Source organism: Oryctolagus cuniculus, chromosome 3 (assembly GCF_964237555.1).
Source record: "Oryctolagus cuniculus chromosome 3, mOryCun1.1, whole genome shotgun sequence".
In the NCBI taxonomy this organism is placed as follows: domain Eukaryota; kingdom Metazoa; phylum Chordata; class Mammalia; order Lagomorpha; family Leporidae; genus Oryctolagus; species Oryctolagus cuniculus.
This window is the reverse complement of record NC_091434.1, coordinates 69,796,858-69,810,082: the sequence shown is the minus strand read 5'-3', so window position 1 is coordinate 69,810,082 and position 13,225 is coordinate 69,796,858. Positions and strand designations below refer to the sequence as shown.

Sequence of the window (13,225 nt, the reverse complement as noted above, 5' to 3'; positions counted from 1 at the left end):
TTAACTGCTACAGGAGTTTGCATGGTTGGGTATGACAGTTGCCTTAAAAAGAGCATAGAGCAACTTGTACGTCCAAGAATAGCCTGAAAGTATGTGAGCAAGGGCCACACTTCCCCAATTTTAGGAAAGAAAGAGAAACTAAAATTGTATTGCAGAATTTAAGAATTTAAGAAGAAAAAAAAAAGCTTAGCAGAAAACAGACAACATACAACATGACAAAAAGCACTGCACCTTGATCTTGGGCTTGTTGAAGCTTTCCCTGGAAACAAGGCATGCTGTGTCCACTATCACCTGGTAATGGCAGAATGTTGACTGCTTTGGAAATGGTTTACTAAGTCCAGTGGATAATGGAGATGATTTTTCCTCTTCTAAAAAAAGGTAATTTTTTCAAAATTACCTGAATTATGTCAGTAATTTATTAATGCTTATAAAATTCAATAAACAAACAATGGTCACATGCAGTACACCCAAGCAAGTGATGGCTTATCAAGTGTTGAAAACAAAGACAATAGGTACACTTTGAAATATGTGCTTGAAATGCACAAAAGGGCTCACCCATGATAAAACAGCAGGGCTTACAAATTCTTTTCTTCTGATTATCTTTTGAGAAAGGAAATATTTGCAGGGCTATTGGAATAGTGTAGTACTCTGGTTTTGTACCTTAACATTGAACTCAGTTCAGTGAGGAGGAAGGAGTGAAAACATGAATTTAGAGATATTTTGAGTCCAGCGCAATGGTTTCTGGAATTTTCCTTGAACCCACACTCGGTGCATTTTCACTTGTTTTTTCCTATTAACTTGTAAGCGACGATCAACCAGATTTTGCTTTTCATCTAGCCCAGCCTTGTAGAACATACTGTGGACTTCCCCTATGAGACAAGAACAGCAGTTAAAGATATGACATGTGACTGGGCGGGGAGGGGAGGCATGGCTGACCATCTAAATTTTACACACACCAAGAAAGATCATTTAGTACAACTTGCTGAAGGAAACCTGTGTAACCAAGTTTCTTGTACTTCACAAAAACATACTGAGTGTGCACAAGCTAACACAGTGGGCACAGACGTCGACACAAAACTATTGGTTACAGCTTTTAGGATTTTGAGAGGTGCCTCCTCCTGAGTTCATGTTGGTTCTACGACTCAACATGGCACATAATAAAGGTACACAAGGAAGACCTGGGAAATCCTTGAATGTAGGATTTATTTGGTGCTGTCAGAAATATTTTCTTGAAATGAGAAACTGATAAGAGATAAGTCATTTTCTGGGGCTTACATCATAAAATTTCCTCTATTGGCTGTGGCCTATCAGGCACATTTTTCATCTCTGGGATAACAATATCTCCAAAATGGAACAGTCTGTACATCCATGGGGGTATGGGTATGAAACAAGGGATTCCTTCAAGCAGTTTTAACTAGGAAAAGATGAAAAGACACAAAGGCCATTTTCAAGCTTTTATGTGAAACAGTGACAGGCACCAAAGTATGAAGACATTCAATGCTTAATCAACGATTGAAGCTTCATTCTTACAGTTTTTCAGCTTCTCCTTACAAATACTAACCAGCGATTTTATAGCTCATTATTTCCTCCTGAAGATTAGCATACCTTTTGTAAAGAAATATGCTCTGGTACCATCTCCTCGAACATAGAAATTTTCAGATAAACAATGCCCTAAAAAAAAAATAGTGAAAAGAGAAACTTAGCATTCCTCAGAATAAATAAATAAGTAAACAAAACAATAAAAACCAAAATAATTTGACATGAAACATTAACAAGGCATTCATTAAAACACATGAAAATAATCCCAAACTGAATATACTGTTACCCTCTTTAAAACGAAGCTGGGTCATGTCATATCTTCCATAGTCCCGAAATAACAGCATTCCCCCAGGTTTCAGTAACTTGGACAGTCGGTTGACAACACTTTGCATCCTTTGAAAACAAAGGAAGATACCCTGTTTGTGGAAACTTGTTTTCTATGTAGATTTAACATTCTTTGAGACAAAATGAGAAAATCTCAGTAAAGCCAAAGAAATATAAACCATACATGTAAGGGCCACAAAAACAAAGATATTTTGTAAAGCAGGAAGAAAGGACATCAACTTGCTCTGTGACCAGATTCAAAAGACCCAGATTATCAACAAACCACCCAAATGGCTACGGTGGCAACTGCACAGAGTTTGATCGGTGAGGTCAAAGCCGAAGTGCAGAACCACAGGTGTTTCCTGATACTCACAGCAAACTACAGGAGTTTTGAAGTAGACAGTGAAGATGTGGTTTTCTCCTTGCAGTATTAAAAAAATATGCCAGAGCCATCTCAAGTTGTACAAACCTAAACAGGGACTCCATCTTTTCTCCAAAATCAGCTCATTCTTCCTCTCTTTTTAGCTCAAAGGTACCCTCATTCATTTTATGAAAGAGCAATTGGTTTTCTCTTCTTCCCAATATCTTTTCTGCATAGTCACCAAATTCTGTCTCTCTTTTTTAAAATGACATCTTTGATCTTTTTTTTCCTCTCTTGTTTCCCATAGGTACTCCCTCAGTGCAAACCCCTATTTCTTCAGGCCTGGAAACAGAATCACTTCCCAGCATGCCCCAAGATTCTCCCAGTTGACTCTTCCTGCACATTACCAATGAGTTCTGCTGCTAACACTACGACTCACTCAAAAAAATTCCAGATTTTAATCCACAGGATAACATTTTCTAAAAAATTATTTTTTCACTTTATTTGAAAGGCAGAGAGACAGAGATGTTGCATCTGTGAATTCACTCTTGAATGCCCACAACAGCCAGGGCTGGGCCAGGCTGAAGCCAGGAGCCTGGAACTCAATCCCAGATTCCCACATGGGTAGCAGGGACCCAACCACTTGGGTTATTATTTGCTACCTTCCAGGGTATGTATTAGTAGGGAGCTGGAATTGGAGGCTGGACCCTGGACTTGAGACAGATACTCCCATATAGGATATGGGAATCCCAAGTGGCATCTTACCCACTGTGCCAAATACCTGCTTCCACAGAATCAAATTTTATTTTCTTTTTTTTTTTTAAGATTTATTTATTTATTTGTAAGTCAGAGTTACCCAGAGAGAGGAGAGGCAGAGAGAGAGAGAGAGAGGGAGGGAGGGAGAAAGAGAGAGAGGTCTCCATCTGATGGTTCACTCCCCAGATGGCCGCAACGGCCGAGCTGTGCCAATCTGAAGCCAGGAGCCAGGAGCTTCCTCTGGGTCTCCCACATGGGTGTAGGGACCCAAGGACTTGGGCCATCTTCTACTGCTTTCCCAGGCCATAGCAGAAAGGTGGATTGGAAGTGGAGCAGCCGGGACTCAAACTGGTGCCCATGTGGGATGCCAGCGCTTCAGGCCAGGGTGTTAACCTGCTGCATCACAGTGCTGGCCCCCAAATTTTAATTTCTTAGTTGAGCTCTTACGAGCTCCTACTCACAACCCCCAATTTATCTTTCCAACATCTTTCCACTATTTCCCAATCCGAGGCACCTCCTTTAGCAAAATTGTATGCTTGGCTCTGAACAGCCCAAGCCTTTGCTCACAAAGAAATTTCCCCTCTAAGAATTCTCTTTTCTTTCCCTTCTGCTTATTTAAATTTTATTCACACTCCAAGTCACTGCTCAAAACTGGGAAGTCTTTGCTTTCTTGCCTTCACTATTCTACTTCTCTGGCTTCCCATCAAATATGACTCCTTGTAACTGATCGTGATATAGTGTTTTTGTTTAAGTGTTCATGTCTATATGTGATTATTATGGGCTAAGGATGGCAAAGATTTAGGAATGTAGTATTGACATTGAATGACTGGCACTGGATACCTACTGAGCTCTGTCAAGAAGGACTCAGGGAGCTTACCCAGAAGGACAATCAGAATACAAAATCGACTACTAATGTCTGCCATGAGTAGAGAATGATAAGTGACGCTCTCTGGGCTAAGTCCTTGCCACCTCTGCTTTCTCCAAGCTTCTTAAAGCTAATGAGGTTTTCTTATTTTAAAAATGAGGAGCTTGTATCAGATAATCTGTAGATTCCTTCCCATTAAAATACTGCTCAATGGAACAGTGGGGTGAAAGCCAGATTATGTCATGCTGTGAAGGAAGTCAATAGTGAGAAAATGAAAGCAACTATGAAAACAAGAGAAAAATACAAGAGAGGGAGATGGTATGGTTAGGTGAAGAGCTCTTTTGAAAAACTGGAACATAAGTACAGGAAAGGAAAAAAGGAAAATTTTTTTTATTATTATTACAGGTTATTTTCATATTGTGCTTATTCCCTGAGGCTTTAGCAATGGAAGAAAGCCAATATCTAAACCTTAAAATACTCATTTTCAGGATAAATACTTCATGTACTAAGCAAAAATCTCCTTCTGTAATTATTAGTAAAACAAGAATGAAACTAAAATGTAGGAAAATAAAGAATCAGATTCTTCAAAATGTAGTCACATCTTTCTGCAAACCCTTTCCTCCCAGCTCTCCTGTCGGGCTGAAGACAGAGGTGTGCAGGGGTGCTGCTCCTCCTGTTCATCCCATCCTGGTTAGCAACACAACTGTAAGCCAGTTCCTGCAAACTGTCCTGGAGGCGGCTCGGGAGGGGATGAAGAGACAGGAAGGGAGGAAGTCCCTTTCTTTTCTCTGTCCTTTTTGGGTGGACTGCTGTCTTCATCTGTCTCTATCCAGAGCAGGAGAAGAAGGAAAAGAAGAGATGATAAAGGAGTATTTACTGACTGACTGGCCTATGCTTAGGTTCACAGTCAATATCTTTTACTTTCTTTTATTTTTGTGAAAAAGCAGACAGCAATTCTTTTGTGGCCTCCTATAATTAATTCCTATTGAAGCAGGAACCCCCAGACTCAGCATCTAACTGAGCTGCTTCCTGTTTATTTGTGCCTGGATTTTCCAGGCTGCGAAAAAGCTACTTTTCTAGAACTTTCCTGGAGTTGAATGTACTGCTACGGTCTTAAGTGACCTTAAAGACACTGCTTTGCCTTTCTACTTACTATCAGCTCCCTTCTATTCACTCACTTTAAAAAAAAATTTATTTATTTGAAAGGCAGAGTGACAGAGAAAGATGGAAAGACAGTGAGAGAAAGATATTCCATCTGCTGGTTTACTTTCCAAATGCTCTCAATAGCTGGGGCTGGGCCAGGTCAAAGTCAGGAGCCAGGAACTCCATCTGGGTCTCCCACATGGGTGGATGAAACCCAAGAACTTGGGCCATCATCTCCTGCCTACCAGGATGCACATTAGCAGGAAACCAGATCGCAAGCAGAACTATACTTGATCCCAGGCACTCTGATATGGGATGCGGGCAATCCCAAGCAGTGGTTTAACCTGCTGTACCACAACACCTGCCCTAGTGTTTTTTACCAACTTCCAGGTTGGTAAAAAGTGGCTATTAATGTGACACATCTGAATTTATTTTATAATAAATAGAGTGAAATACTGTAGCATAAATCAGTCTTTCCAAGACATCTGCTTCCCCTTCTCTTTAACATTCAATCCAAATCATGAGAACATACATTATCTAAACTAATTTCAAATAGTCTTTTTGTGGTCTTATTTAGAATTTAAACATTTCCTGTTATGAATGTCAAATAGGAAATCTTGTTCTCTCTCCATCCACCCACTTACTCCATCCTTTTAACTATTCATATAAGGAAACAAAATACATTAGATGACATCTTTCTACTAGTACCTGAACAATGCCAATAGTCTAAATAGATCAGGAGAAAGAAATAGCTATAGAATCTGGGAGGAGAGAGCAGGCATTTAGCTTAGTGATTAAAACACCCACGTCCCACATGGGAGGTTCGATTCCTGCTTCTAGCTCCCCTGTCAAGCTTCCCATTAGGGCACACCCCAAAGACAGTGGTAATGGCTCAAGTACTTGGGTTCCTGCCACCCACATGGGAGACCTGGATTGCACTCTCTGCTCCTGGCTTTAGCTCCAGCCCAGCCCCAGCCACTGCAGGCATTTGGGCAGTGAACCAGCAGGTGGGAGCTTTCTTTTTCTTTCTCTGCCTCTCAAGTAGGTAACTTTAAAAAGAGAAAGAGAAACTGGAAAGAAAAAGTAGCTTTATGGGACCTGACATATCTAACCAGGTGCAAATGTATTTTCCTTTTGGATTTATTCAAAAATCTAATTTGTTCTTCCGTAAGTTATCAAAGTGCTCATTCTGAATAGGAAGTTAAAGGACTGTGAAGGGTCCTAATGACTTCATAATTGCAGAGAGAGAAGCCCGTGTTAATTCAAATTTCTGTGGAAAAGAACCACACCCATCAAATAAAATATGGTTGAGAGGGCCGGTGCTGTGGTGTAGAGAGTAAAGCCATGGCCTGCAGTGCCGGCATCCCGTATGGGTGACGGTTCGAGTCCTGGCTGCTCCACTTCCGATCCAACCTTCTGCTATGGCCTGGGAAGGCAGTAGAAGATGGCCCAAGTCCTTGGGCCTCTGCACTCGTGTGGGAGTCCCGGAAGAAGCTCCTGGCTTCAAGTGGGCACAGCTCCAGCCACTGCAGCCAATCAGCGGATGGAAGACCTCTCTCTCTCTCTGAATCTCCTTCTCTCTCTGTGTAACTCTTTCATATAAATAAATAAATCTTAAAAAAAAAATGTGGTGAGGCCAAGTCTGTATCTCCTACCAGGGGATTGTGAAAGCTCAAACTTACGGAGCCTGATGAAAGCACAGGCCTGGTGCTTTCCACATGTGTGCTTTCATACATATAGGGGATCATCACCTTTTTTTAAAATAAAGATTTATTTTATTTATTTGAGACAGAATTACAGAGAGAGGTAGAGACAGAGAAAGAGGTCTTCCATCCACTGGTTCATTCCCCAGATGGCCGCAACGGCTGGAGTTGTGCCGATCCCAAGCCAGGAGCTTCTTCCAGGACTTGGAAGGACTTGGGCCTTCTTGTACTACTTTCTCAGGCCATGGCAGAGAGCTGAATTGGAAGAGGTGCCGCTGGGACTAGAACCGGTGCCCATATGGGATGCTGGCGCTTCAGGCCAGGGCTTTAACCCGTTGCGCCACAGCGCTGGCCCTTTTGTCACATTTTTAAGAAAGGTGATCGTTAATGTTGTTGTATCTCTTTATGTTTCCTCTCTGGAACAAAGTTACTTTATAGTATTAAATGCATATGCAAACTTAAAAAGTTGTGTCATAAATATTTAAATGATGGCACTTGGCCAGTCTTAGATCATAAAGGTCCAAAGATAATCTGTCAAATCTCACTAATACTGGAGCCAGCATTATGGCACAGCAGGTTAAACTGCCGCCTGGAATGGCAACATTCCATATGAATGCTGGTTCAAGTCTTAGCTGCCCTGCTTCTGACTCAGCTCCTGCTAACATGCCTGGGAAAGCAGTGGAAGATGGGCCAAGTACTTGGGCCCTGCCATGCACATGGAGACCTGGATGGAGTTCCAGGCTCCTGGTTTCAGCCTGGCCCAGCCTTTGCCCTTGCGCCCATTTAGGGAGTGAACCAGTGGATGGAAGATCTCTCTCTGTCACTCCCTCTGTTTCAGTAACTCTGCCTTTCAAATGACATAAAATCTTAAAAGAAAAAAATCTCAATAACACCTAATTCCTTAGTGGGTTTCTTTAAAACAAATTTTTATTTTTAAAAATCAATATTAATTTATGTGTTTGAGAGGCACAGAGAGAAAGAGATCAAGAGAGACAAGAGGCAGAGAGCTTCCATCTGCTGGTTCATTCCCCAAATGCCTGGGATAGTTGAAACTGGGCCAGGGCAGCAGCTGGGGAGCTGGGCACTCAATCCAGATCTCCTTACGTGAGTGACAGGAATCCAATTACTTGAGCCATCACCATGGCCTCCCAGGGTCTGCATGAGCAGGAAGGTGAAGTCAGGAGCCAGAGTTGGGTAGCAAACCCAGGTTCTCAGGTGTGGGACATGGGCATTCTAATCAGTGTCTTAACCACTAGGCTAAACATCTGCCTCCAAAACAAATGTTTAAGAGCTTATCAACAGACTTGTATGAAGCCAAACAGATCTGCAGCCCGCCTCTTCGTGAGCATTCCGGAAGATGCTACATCAAAGATGTTTGTTGCTGATCACCAAGTACAATTTCGCTCTTGGGAGTCTATTAGGCTGTTCTGAATGTGTAATCTCCTTGATGCACTGTCACTTTTAATAGGTATGTGTCTTGCCAGAAGATGCTCACTTCACTCTGACAGTGACAGAAAGCTCACTAATGAAGTAGTCTGACCAGTTTCTTTCTAAAGGTCTGAAGAAAGGAAAAGCTGCATTTAAAAGGCTGCATATTATACATAATGTAGTTCACTAAATAATAAATTCAGGAATTGTCATTTTCGCTTTGATAGGTCTGAAAACCACTCCTGAGAAAGGAGCTTTCCACGCTGGCTGTGCCCCTTTGTCTTCATTTACCTGTCAGGATGAATAGAGGAGAGCACAAAGACGAGGAGGATGGCGTCCAGGACCCCATCCGGGAAGGGGTAAGGTGAGCTCTCGTCACACACGTCGTGAACAAAGGCGCAGCACTGGGCAGCTCTGTAGGACGAGTGCGACTGTCATGACGAAGCGTGAGGAGCAAAGTGAGGGGTGAGCACACTCCGGGGATTTCCTTTTCTTTTTTTTTCTTTCCCGCCCGTGCTCCCACCCTTCTTCCTCCTCCTTCTCACATTCCCACTCTTACTTTTTACCAAGATCGATTTTCAGCTTACTTAATGATCGTATAGTTAACCCTACATTAAGTTCAATAAATACTATGAAGGAAAAAAAAAAACACTTTTCCTCAACAGAAGAGACAAGGGCTGTAAACAATCATCAAATCTCAAAATGTCCGTTTCACTCCAATGTCTTATGTTTTAAGTACTCTATTAGTTACCAGGAAAACATGATATTTGTCTTTGGGGGACTAGATTATTTCTCTAAGTTTAGTGGTTTCCAGTTGCACCCATCTTGTTGCAAAACACAGGCTTTTTTTTTTTTTTTTTTTTTTTTTGCAGCTGAGTAGTACTCCATAGTACTAGTTGTTGGACATATGGGTTGATTCCATATCTTAGCTATTGTGAAATGTGCTGCAATGAACATGGGGGTACAGATAACTCATATGCTGATTTCATTTCCTTTGGGTAAATTCCCAGGAATGGAATGGCTGGATGATATGGTAGGTCTATATTCAGATTTCTGAGGTTTCCCCCAGAATTAAGTCTAGTACTTGGACATGGTAACAAATAATAATAATCCCTCTCTAGACACAAATGTAGAGCAGGGCAGGCCTTACAGTCAATGGGAAGCACAGTGAGAGACCCCGCCTGTGTCATTTGGAGGCACTGTGATGGTCAACTCCTCCTTCACCTCCCATTGCTTTTCCTGGCCTTTTTTGGCTTAAAACACACATATCTCACACAGTATACACTCAAAGTTAGATAATGGCAGTGGTGGCACATATCTGAAGATATACTACAAAACACTGAATTGAATGCTTTTTTTTTTTCAACTTAAAATTTTTAAATTTATTCAAGAAGCAGACAGACACACAGAGGAAGACAGACAGGCATGTAGATAAAGTGCTCATCCACTGGTTTACTGCCCAGATGCTCACAATGACCAGGGCTGAGCCAGGTAGAAGCTGGTGCCAGGAACACAATCCAGGTATCCACAGGTGACAAGAACCCATTCACCTGAGCCACTGCCACTGCCTCCCAGTATCTACATTAACAGGAGGCTGCAGTCAGTAGCCAGAGGCAGGTATTAAATCCAGGTACTCAGATACGGGATGTAGGCATCTCAGCCAGTGTCTTAACTACTAGGCCACGTGACCGACTGTGACACACTAAATGAGAGCAGGAGAGCAAGCACGTATAAGCGAGCAGCCATCTACTGGTTCACTCCCCCAAACACCCACAGCAGCCAGGGCAGGGAAGGGTGGGATTGGTTGAAGCCAGGAACTCTTATGTAAGTTTCTATGTGGGTGGGAGGAACCCAGTCACCTGAGCCAGCACCATGCCTCCCAACATCTTCGTGAGCAGGACCTGAGACAGGAGCTGGAGCCTGTATTGAACTCGGGCACTCCAATAAGGGATGCAGGCATTTTAACCAGGGTCTTAACCACTAGGCCAAATGGCCACTCCTGAATTGTAGTCTTCAAAATGGTGTACTTTAGGGTATGTGAACCAGATTTCCATAAAGCTGTTACTTTAAAAACTGCCTTAGAGTGACACACACAAAATTTGCCTACAGACACATCAGAAGGATATATATCAAAACATTCACAATAATCTACCCTCGTTAGGGTAATTACAAGTTAATTAGTATCTTCCTCTTTAGCCTTGTTAGTATTTAAGAAAAAAATATTACTTTTATGATCAGATATAAAGTTGTCACTTTTTCTAAAAAAAAGTTTTACTTAATTTATGTGTTTGTACTATAGTTTTGTTAGCAGAATTTCCTTTCCTTTTCCATTTGCTCTTCATTCTAAGGTAATGTTCACTTGCATTCAGGGATTCATCAATAAGTCTAAGTTCCCCATTGTTTTTCTTACAATGTAGGACGTTGGCCTTCTCAGATTTTTTTTTTAATTTCCATAGTTTTAATTTAATGATATCCTCCTATGTGCAGACTGTGTGAAAGGCTCCAGGGACACAGATATGAATAAAATCCCTTTGCAGGAGATAATTGAAAAGTCAAGTATTTTTTGTTTGTTTGTTTGTTTTGATGGTAGTAGAGGTGGGTGCTTACCCATATGAAAACCTTGCCTAATTTTAAGAAGTTCTATTTGGAGCATGGCTATTCACAGACAGGTGTAAGCCTCTGAATTTTGTAGTCAGCCCTGCCTGGTCAGCTCTCTTTGCTGTACCAGTCCTCCAAGATCTATCTTAAATTCAAAACAATTTCGATGGTTTTAGGGTGAGATCTTTGCCATCAGTTGATGGTATTATTTGTAGAAATCATAACATCTCAGTTAAAAATGGTCACAGATAACATTTGATCTGGAAACAATGTTCCAAAGAACCCTTTCAAAAGAAACTATGGGCTGGCACAGTGGTGTAGCGGGTAAAGCCACTGCCTTCTGTGCCAGCATCCCATATGGGTGCTGGTTCAAGTCCCAGCTGCTTCACTTCTGATCCAGCTCTCTGCTATGGCCTGGGAAAGCAGTGGAAGATGGCCCAAGTCCTTGGGCCCCTGCACCCGCATGAGAGACCTGGAAGAAGCTCCTGGCTTCAGATCGGCACAGCTCCAAGATGTTGCAGCCAATTGGAGAGTGAACCAGTGGACGAAAGACCTCTCTCTCTGTCTCTCCTTCCCTCTGACTTTCAAGTAAATAAATAAATCTTAAAAAAAAAAAAAAAACTAGACATGGGCGCTCTGAAAGAGCATGAGACATACCTTTATGAGCTCCACAGCTCCAGGAGCAAAGTCACAGCAGTAAAGAAAGGCCCCCGGAATATTCCTGTGAAATCAGAGGAAATGATTACATCTAGAATCTAGATCTGCCCACCTCGAGAAGAAAGGAAACTGTTAATAAGTGTTTCCTTAATAGGATTTTGGCTGATACTGGGCTCATTGTTCCTTCTTTGTGAATACTGTTTTCTATACTAGTGTGTGGGTGCCTTCCTGTTGCTCCTGAACTGGCACGTCCCAGGCACTCATTAATGACAGGGTAATTTTCCAACCACAGCCCAGTTTTAACGTTCTTCAGTACTTGGGCCAATCTGCCACTCCTCCCATCGTATTCCCACGTGGGCCAGCACCGCTCCAATCTCCTTTCTTCCCCTCTGCCTCCACTGGCAGATGACGCAGCTCCTCTGAGCTCAGCCCCCTTCCACCTGCTCCGATTCTCCCGGAACCCCCAATTCTCCCTGGCCTCTGAGTCCTGGTGTTTCACTCCTCTTCCTTTCAGTACAAGTCATTTGACTAGGCTCTGATGCCTTGATAAGGCAGAAACACACACAGATTTTTTTTAACAACATGTAAATAAAACTTCTAAAAAAGAATAAAACACTGACATATGAATTCTTGGTGTTCTTTTCAAGTTATTGTCAAACATTTATTGAGCATCATGCACTACCAAGCACTTGCATACAAAGTAGTAAATGGAACTGTCTAATGCAATAGTAAGCAAATAGACTTCGGAACCAAATAAACTTGGGTTTGACTCCTGGATCACAAATTTTTACTTATTTATTTGAGAGGCAGAGAGTCAGACAGATGGACACACAAATGCTTGCAATGGCTGGGGCTGGGCAGGGCCACAGCCAGGAGCTAGAAGTCAATCAAGTCTCCCAAGTGGGTGACAGGAACCCAACTATCTGAACCTTCCAGGATCTGCATTAGTAGGAAGCTGACATTGGGAGCTGGAGCTGGGGACTGAACCCTGGCACTCCCCAGTAAGACATGGGCATGCTAGTCCTAACTGGTGTCTTAACCAAAGGGTCAAATGCACGCTCCTTGACTAATTTACATTGGCTTTCTCTTAAACACATTCTGTTTGGCCTGTTTGAAATTCAGTAATTATGGCTGGACTCTGCTTAATCAGGTGCAGGCACACACCCTGAATTTTGTGGGCAGTACCCCTCCTGATCATCCTTTATACGCTGGTATCAAATAATCCTTGTACCATGTTACTTAGTATCATGGCTGAATCACAGAGGTCAGTATGTCATTAAACAGTAACTGTAAGTATGGTTCTGGCTCTTGTGGATTTTATAGTCTAGCTGAGGACGTGATTGGTTTTACACAACTTCTATAGGGGTGTGGACAGGGCTGGCACTCTGAGGTGTAAGTCTTAAAAGCTCTGAAGAAGGAGGGTGACATTATGCTAAGTGAGGAAAGGGGCAACGGGATAAGCATTTACAGGTGGGAATCACACGCCAGGAATGAAAGCAGAGCTTTATATCCTGTGGCAGGATAAAGGCCTTGAAGCACATATTTAGGCCTTCTAATTTGATTCAAGAGGCATTTCAAATAAGACAGTGTTACAGTTTGAACAGGCTATGGATCCCCAAACTCAGGCAGATGTCTAAACCCCAAAGTCTTATATTTATGGTCAATGGATTAATGTTAATGATTGATAGATTAAGGGTAGAGACTTAAAAAAAGAAAGATTTATTTATTTATCTGAAAGTCAGTTACAGAGAGACAGAGACAGAAAGTGATCTTTCATCTGCTGGTTTCATTTCTCAAATGACTGCAATGGCTAGGTCTGGGCCAGGCCAAAGACAGGAGCCTGGAACTCCA

The 13,225-nt window shown here is 42.1% G+C and overlaps 1 protein-coding gene across 9 annotated transcripts in view; it reads right to left on the bottom strand.

Annotated features, from left to right (window-relative positions):
- Positions 1 to 393: 393 nt before the first annotated feature.
- METTL8 (methyltransferase 8, tRNA N3-cytidine) overlaps positions 394 to 13,225 on the bottom strand; it is a 119,484-nt gene continuing 106,652 nt past the window's right edge. For all 9 annotated transcript variants that reach the window (XM_070070704.1, XM_051848528.2, XM_051848525.2 and 6 more), the window contains 5 exons: positions 11,375 to 11,438; positions 8,411 to 8,550; positions 1,826 to 1,932; positions 1,606 to 1,671; positions 394 to 869 (listed from right to left, as the gene is read on the bottom strand). In XM_070070704.1, the coding sequence (XP_069926805.1) occupies positions 679 to 869; positions 1,606 to 1,671; positions 1,826 to 1,932; positions 8,411 to 8,550; positions 11,375 to 11,438 (568 nt within the window). In that variant the 3' untranslated portion in view covers positions 394 to 678. The remainder of the gene's footprint in view (positions 870 to 1,605; positions 1,672 to 1,825; positions 1,933 to 8,410; positions 8,551 to 11,374; positions 11,439 to 13,225) is intronic.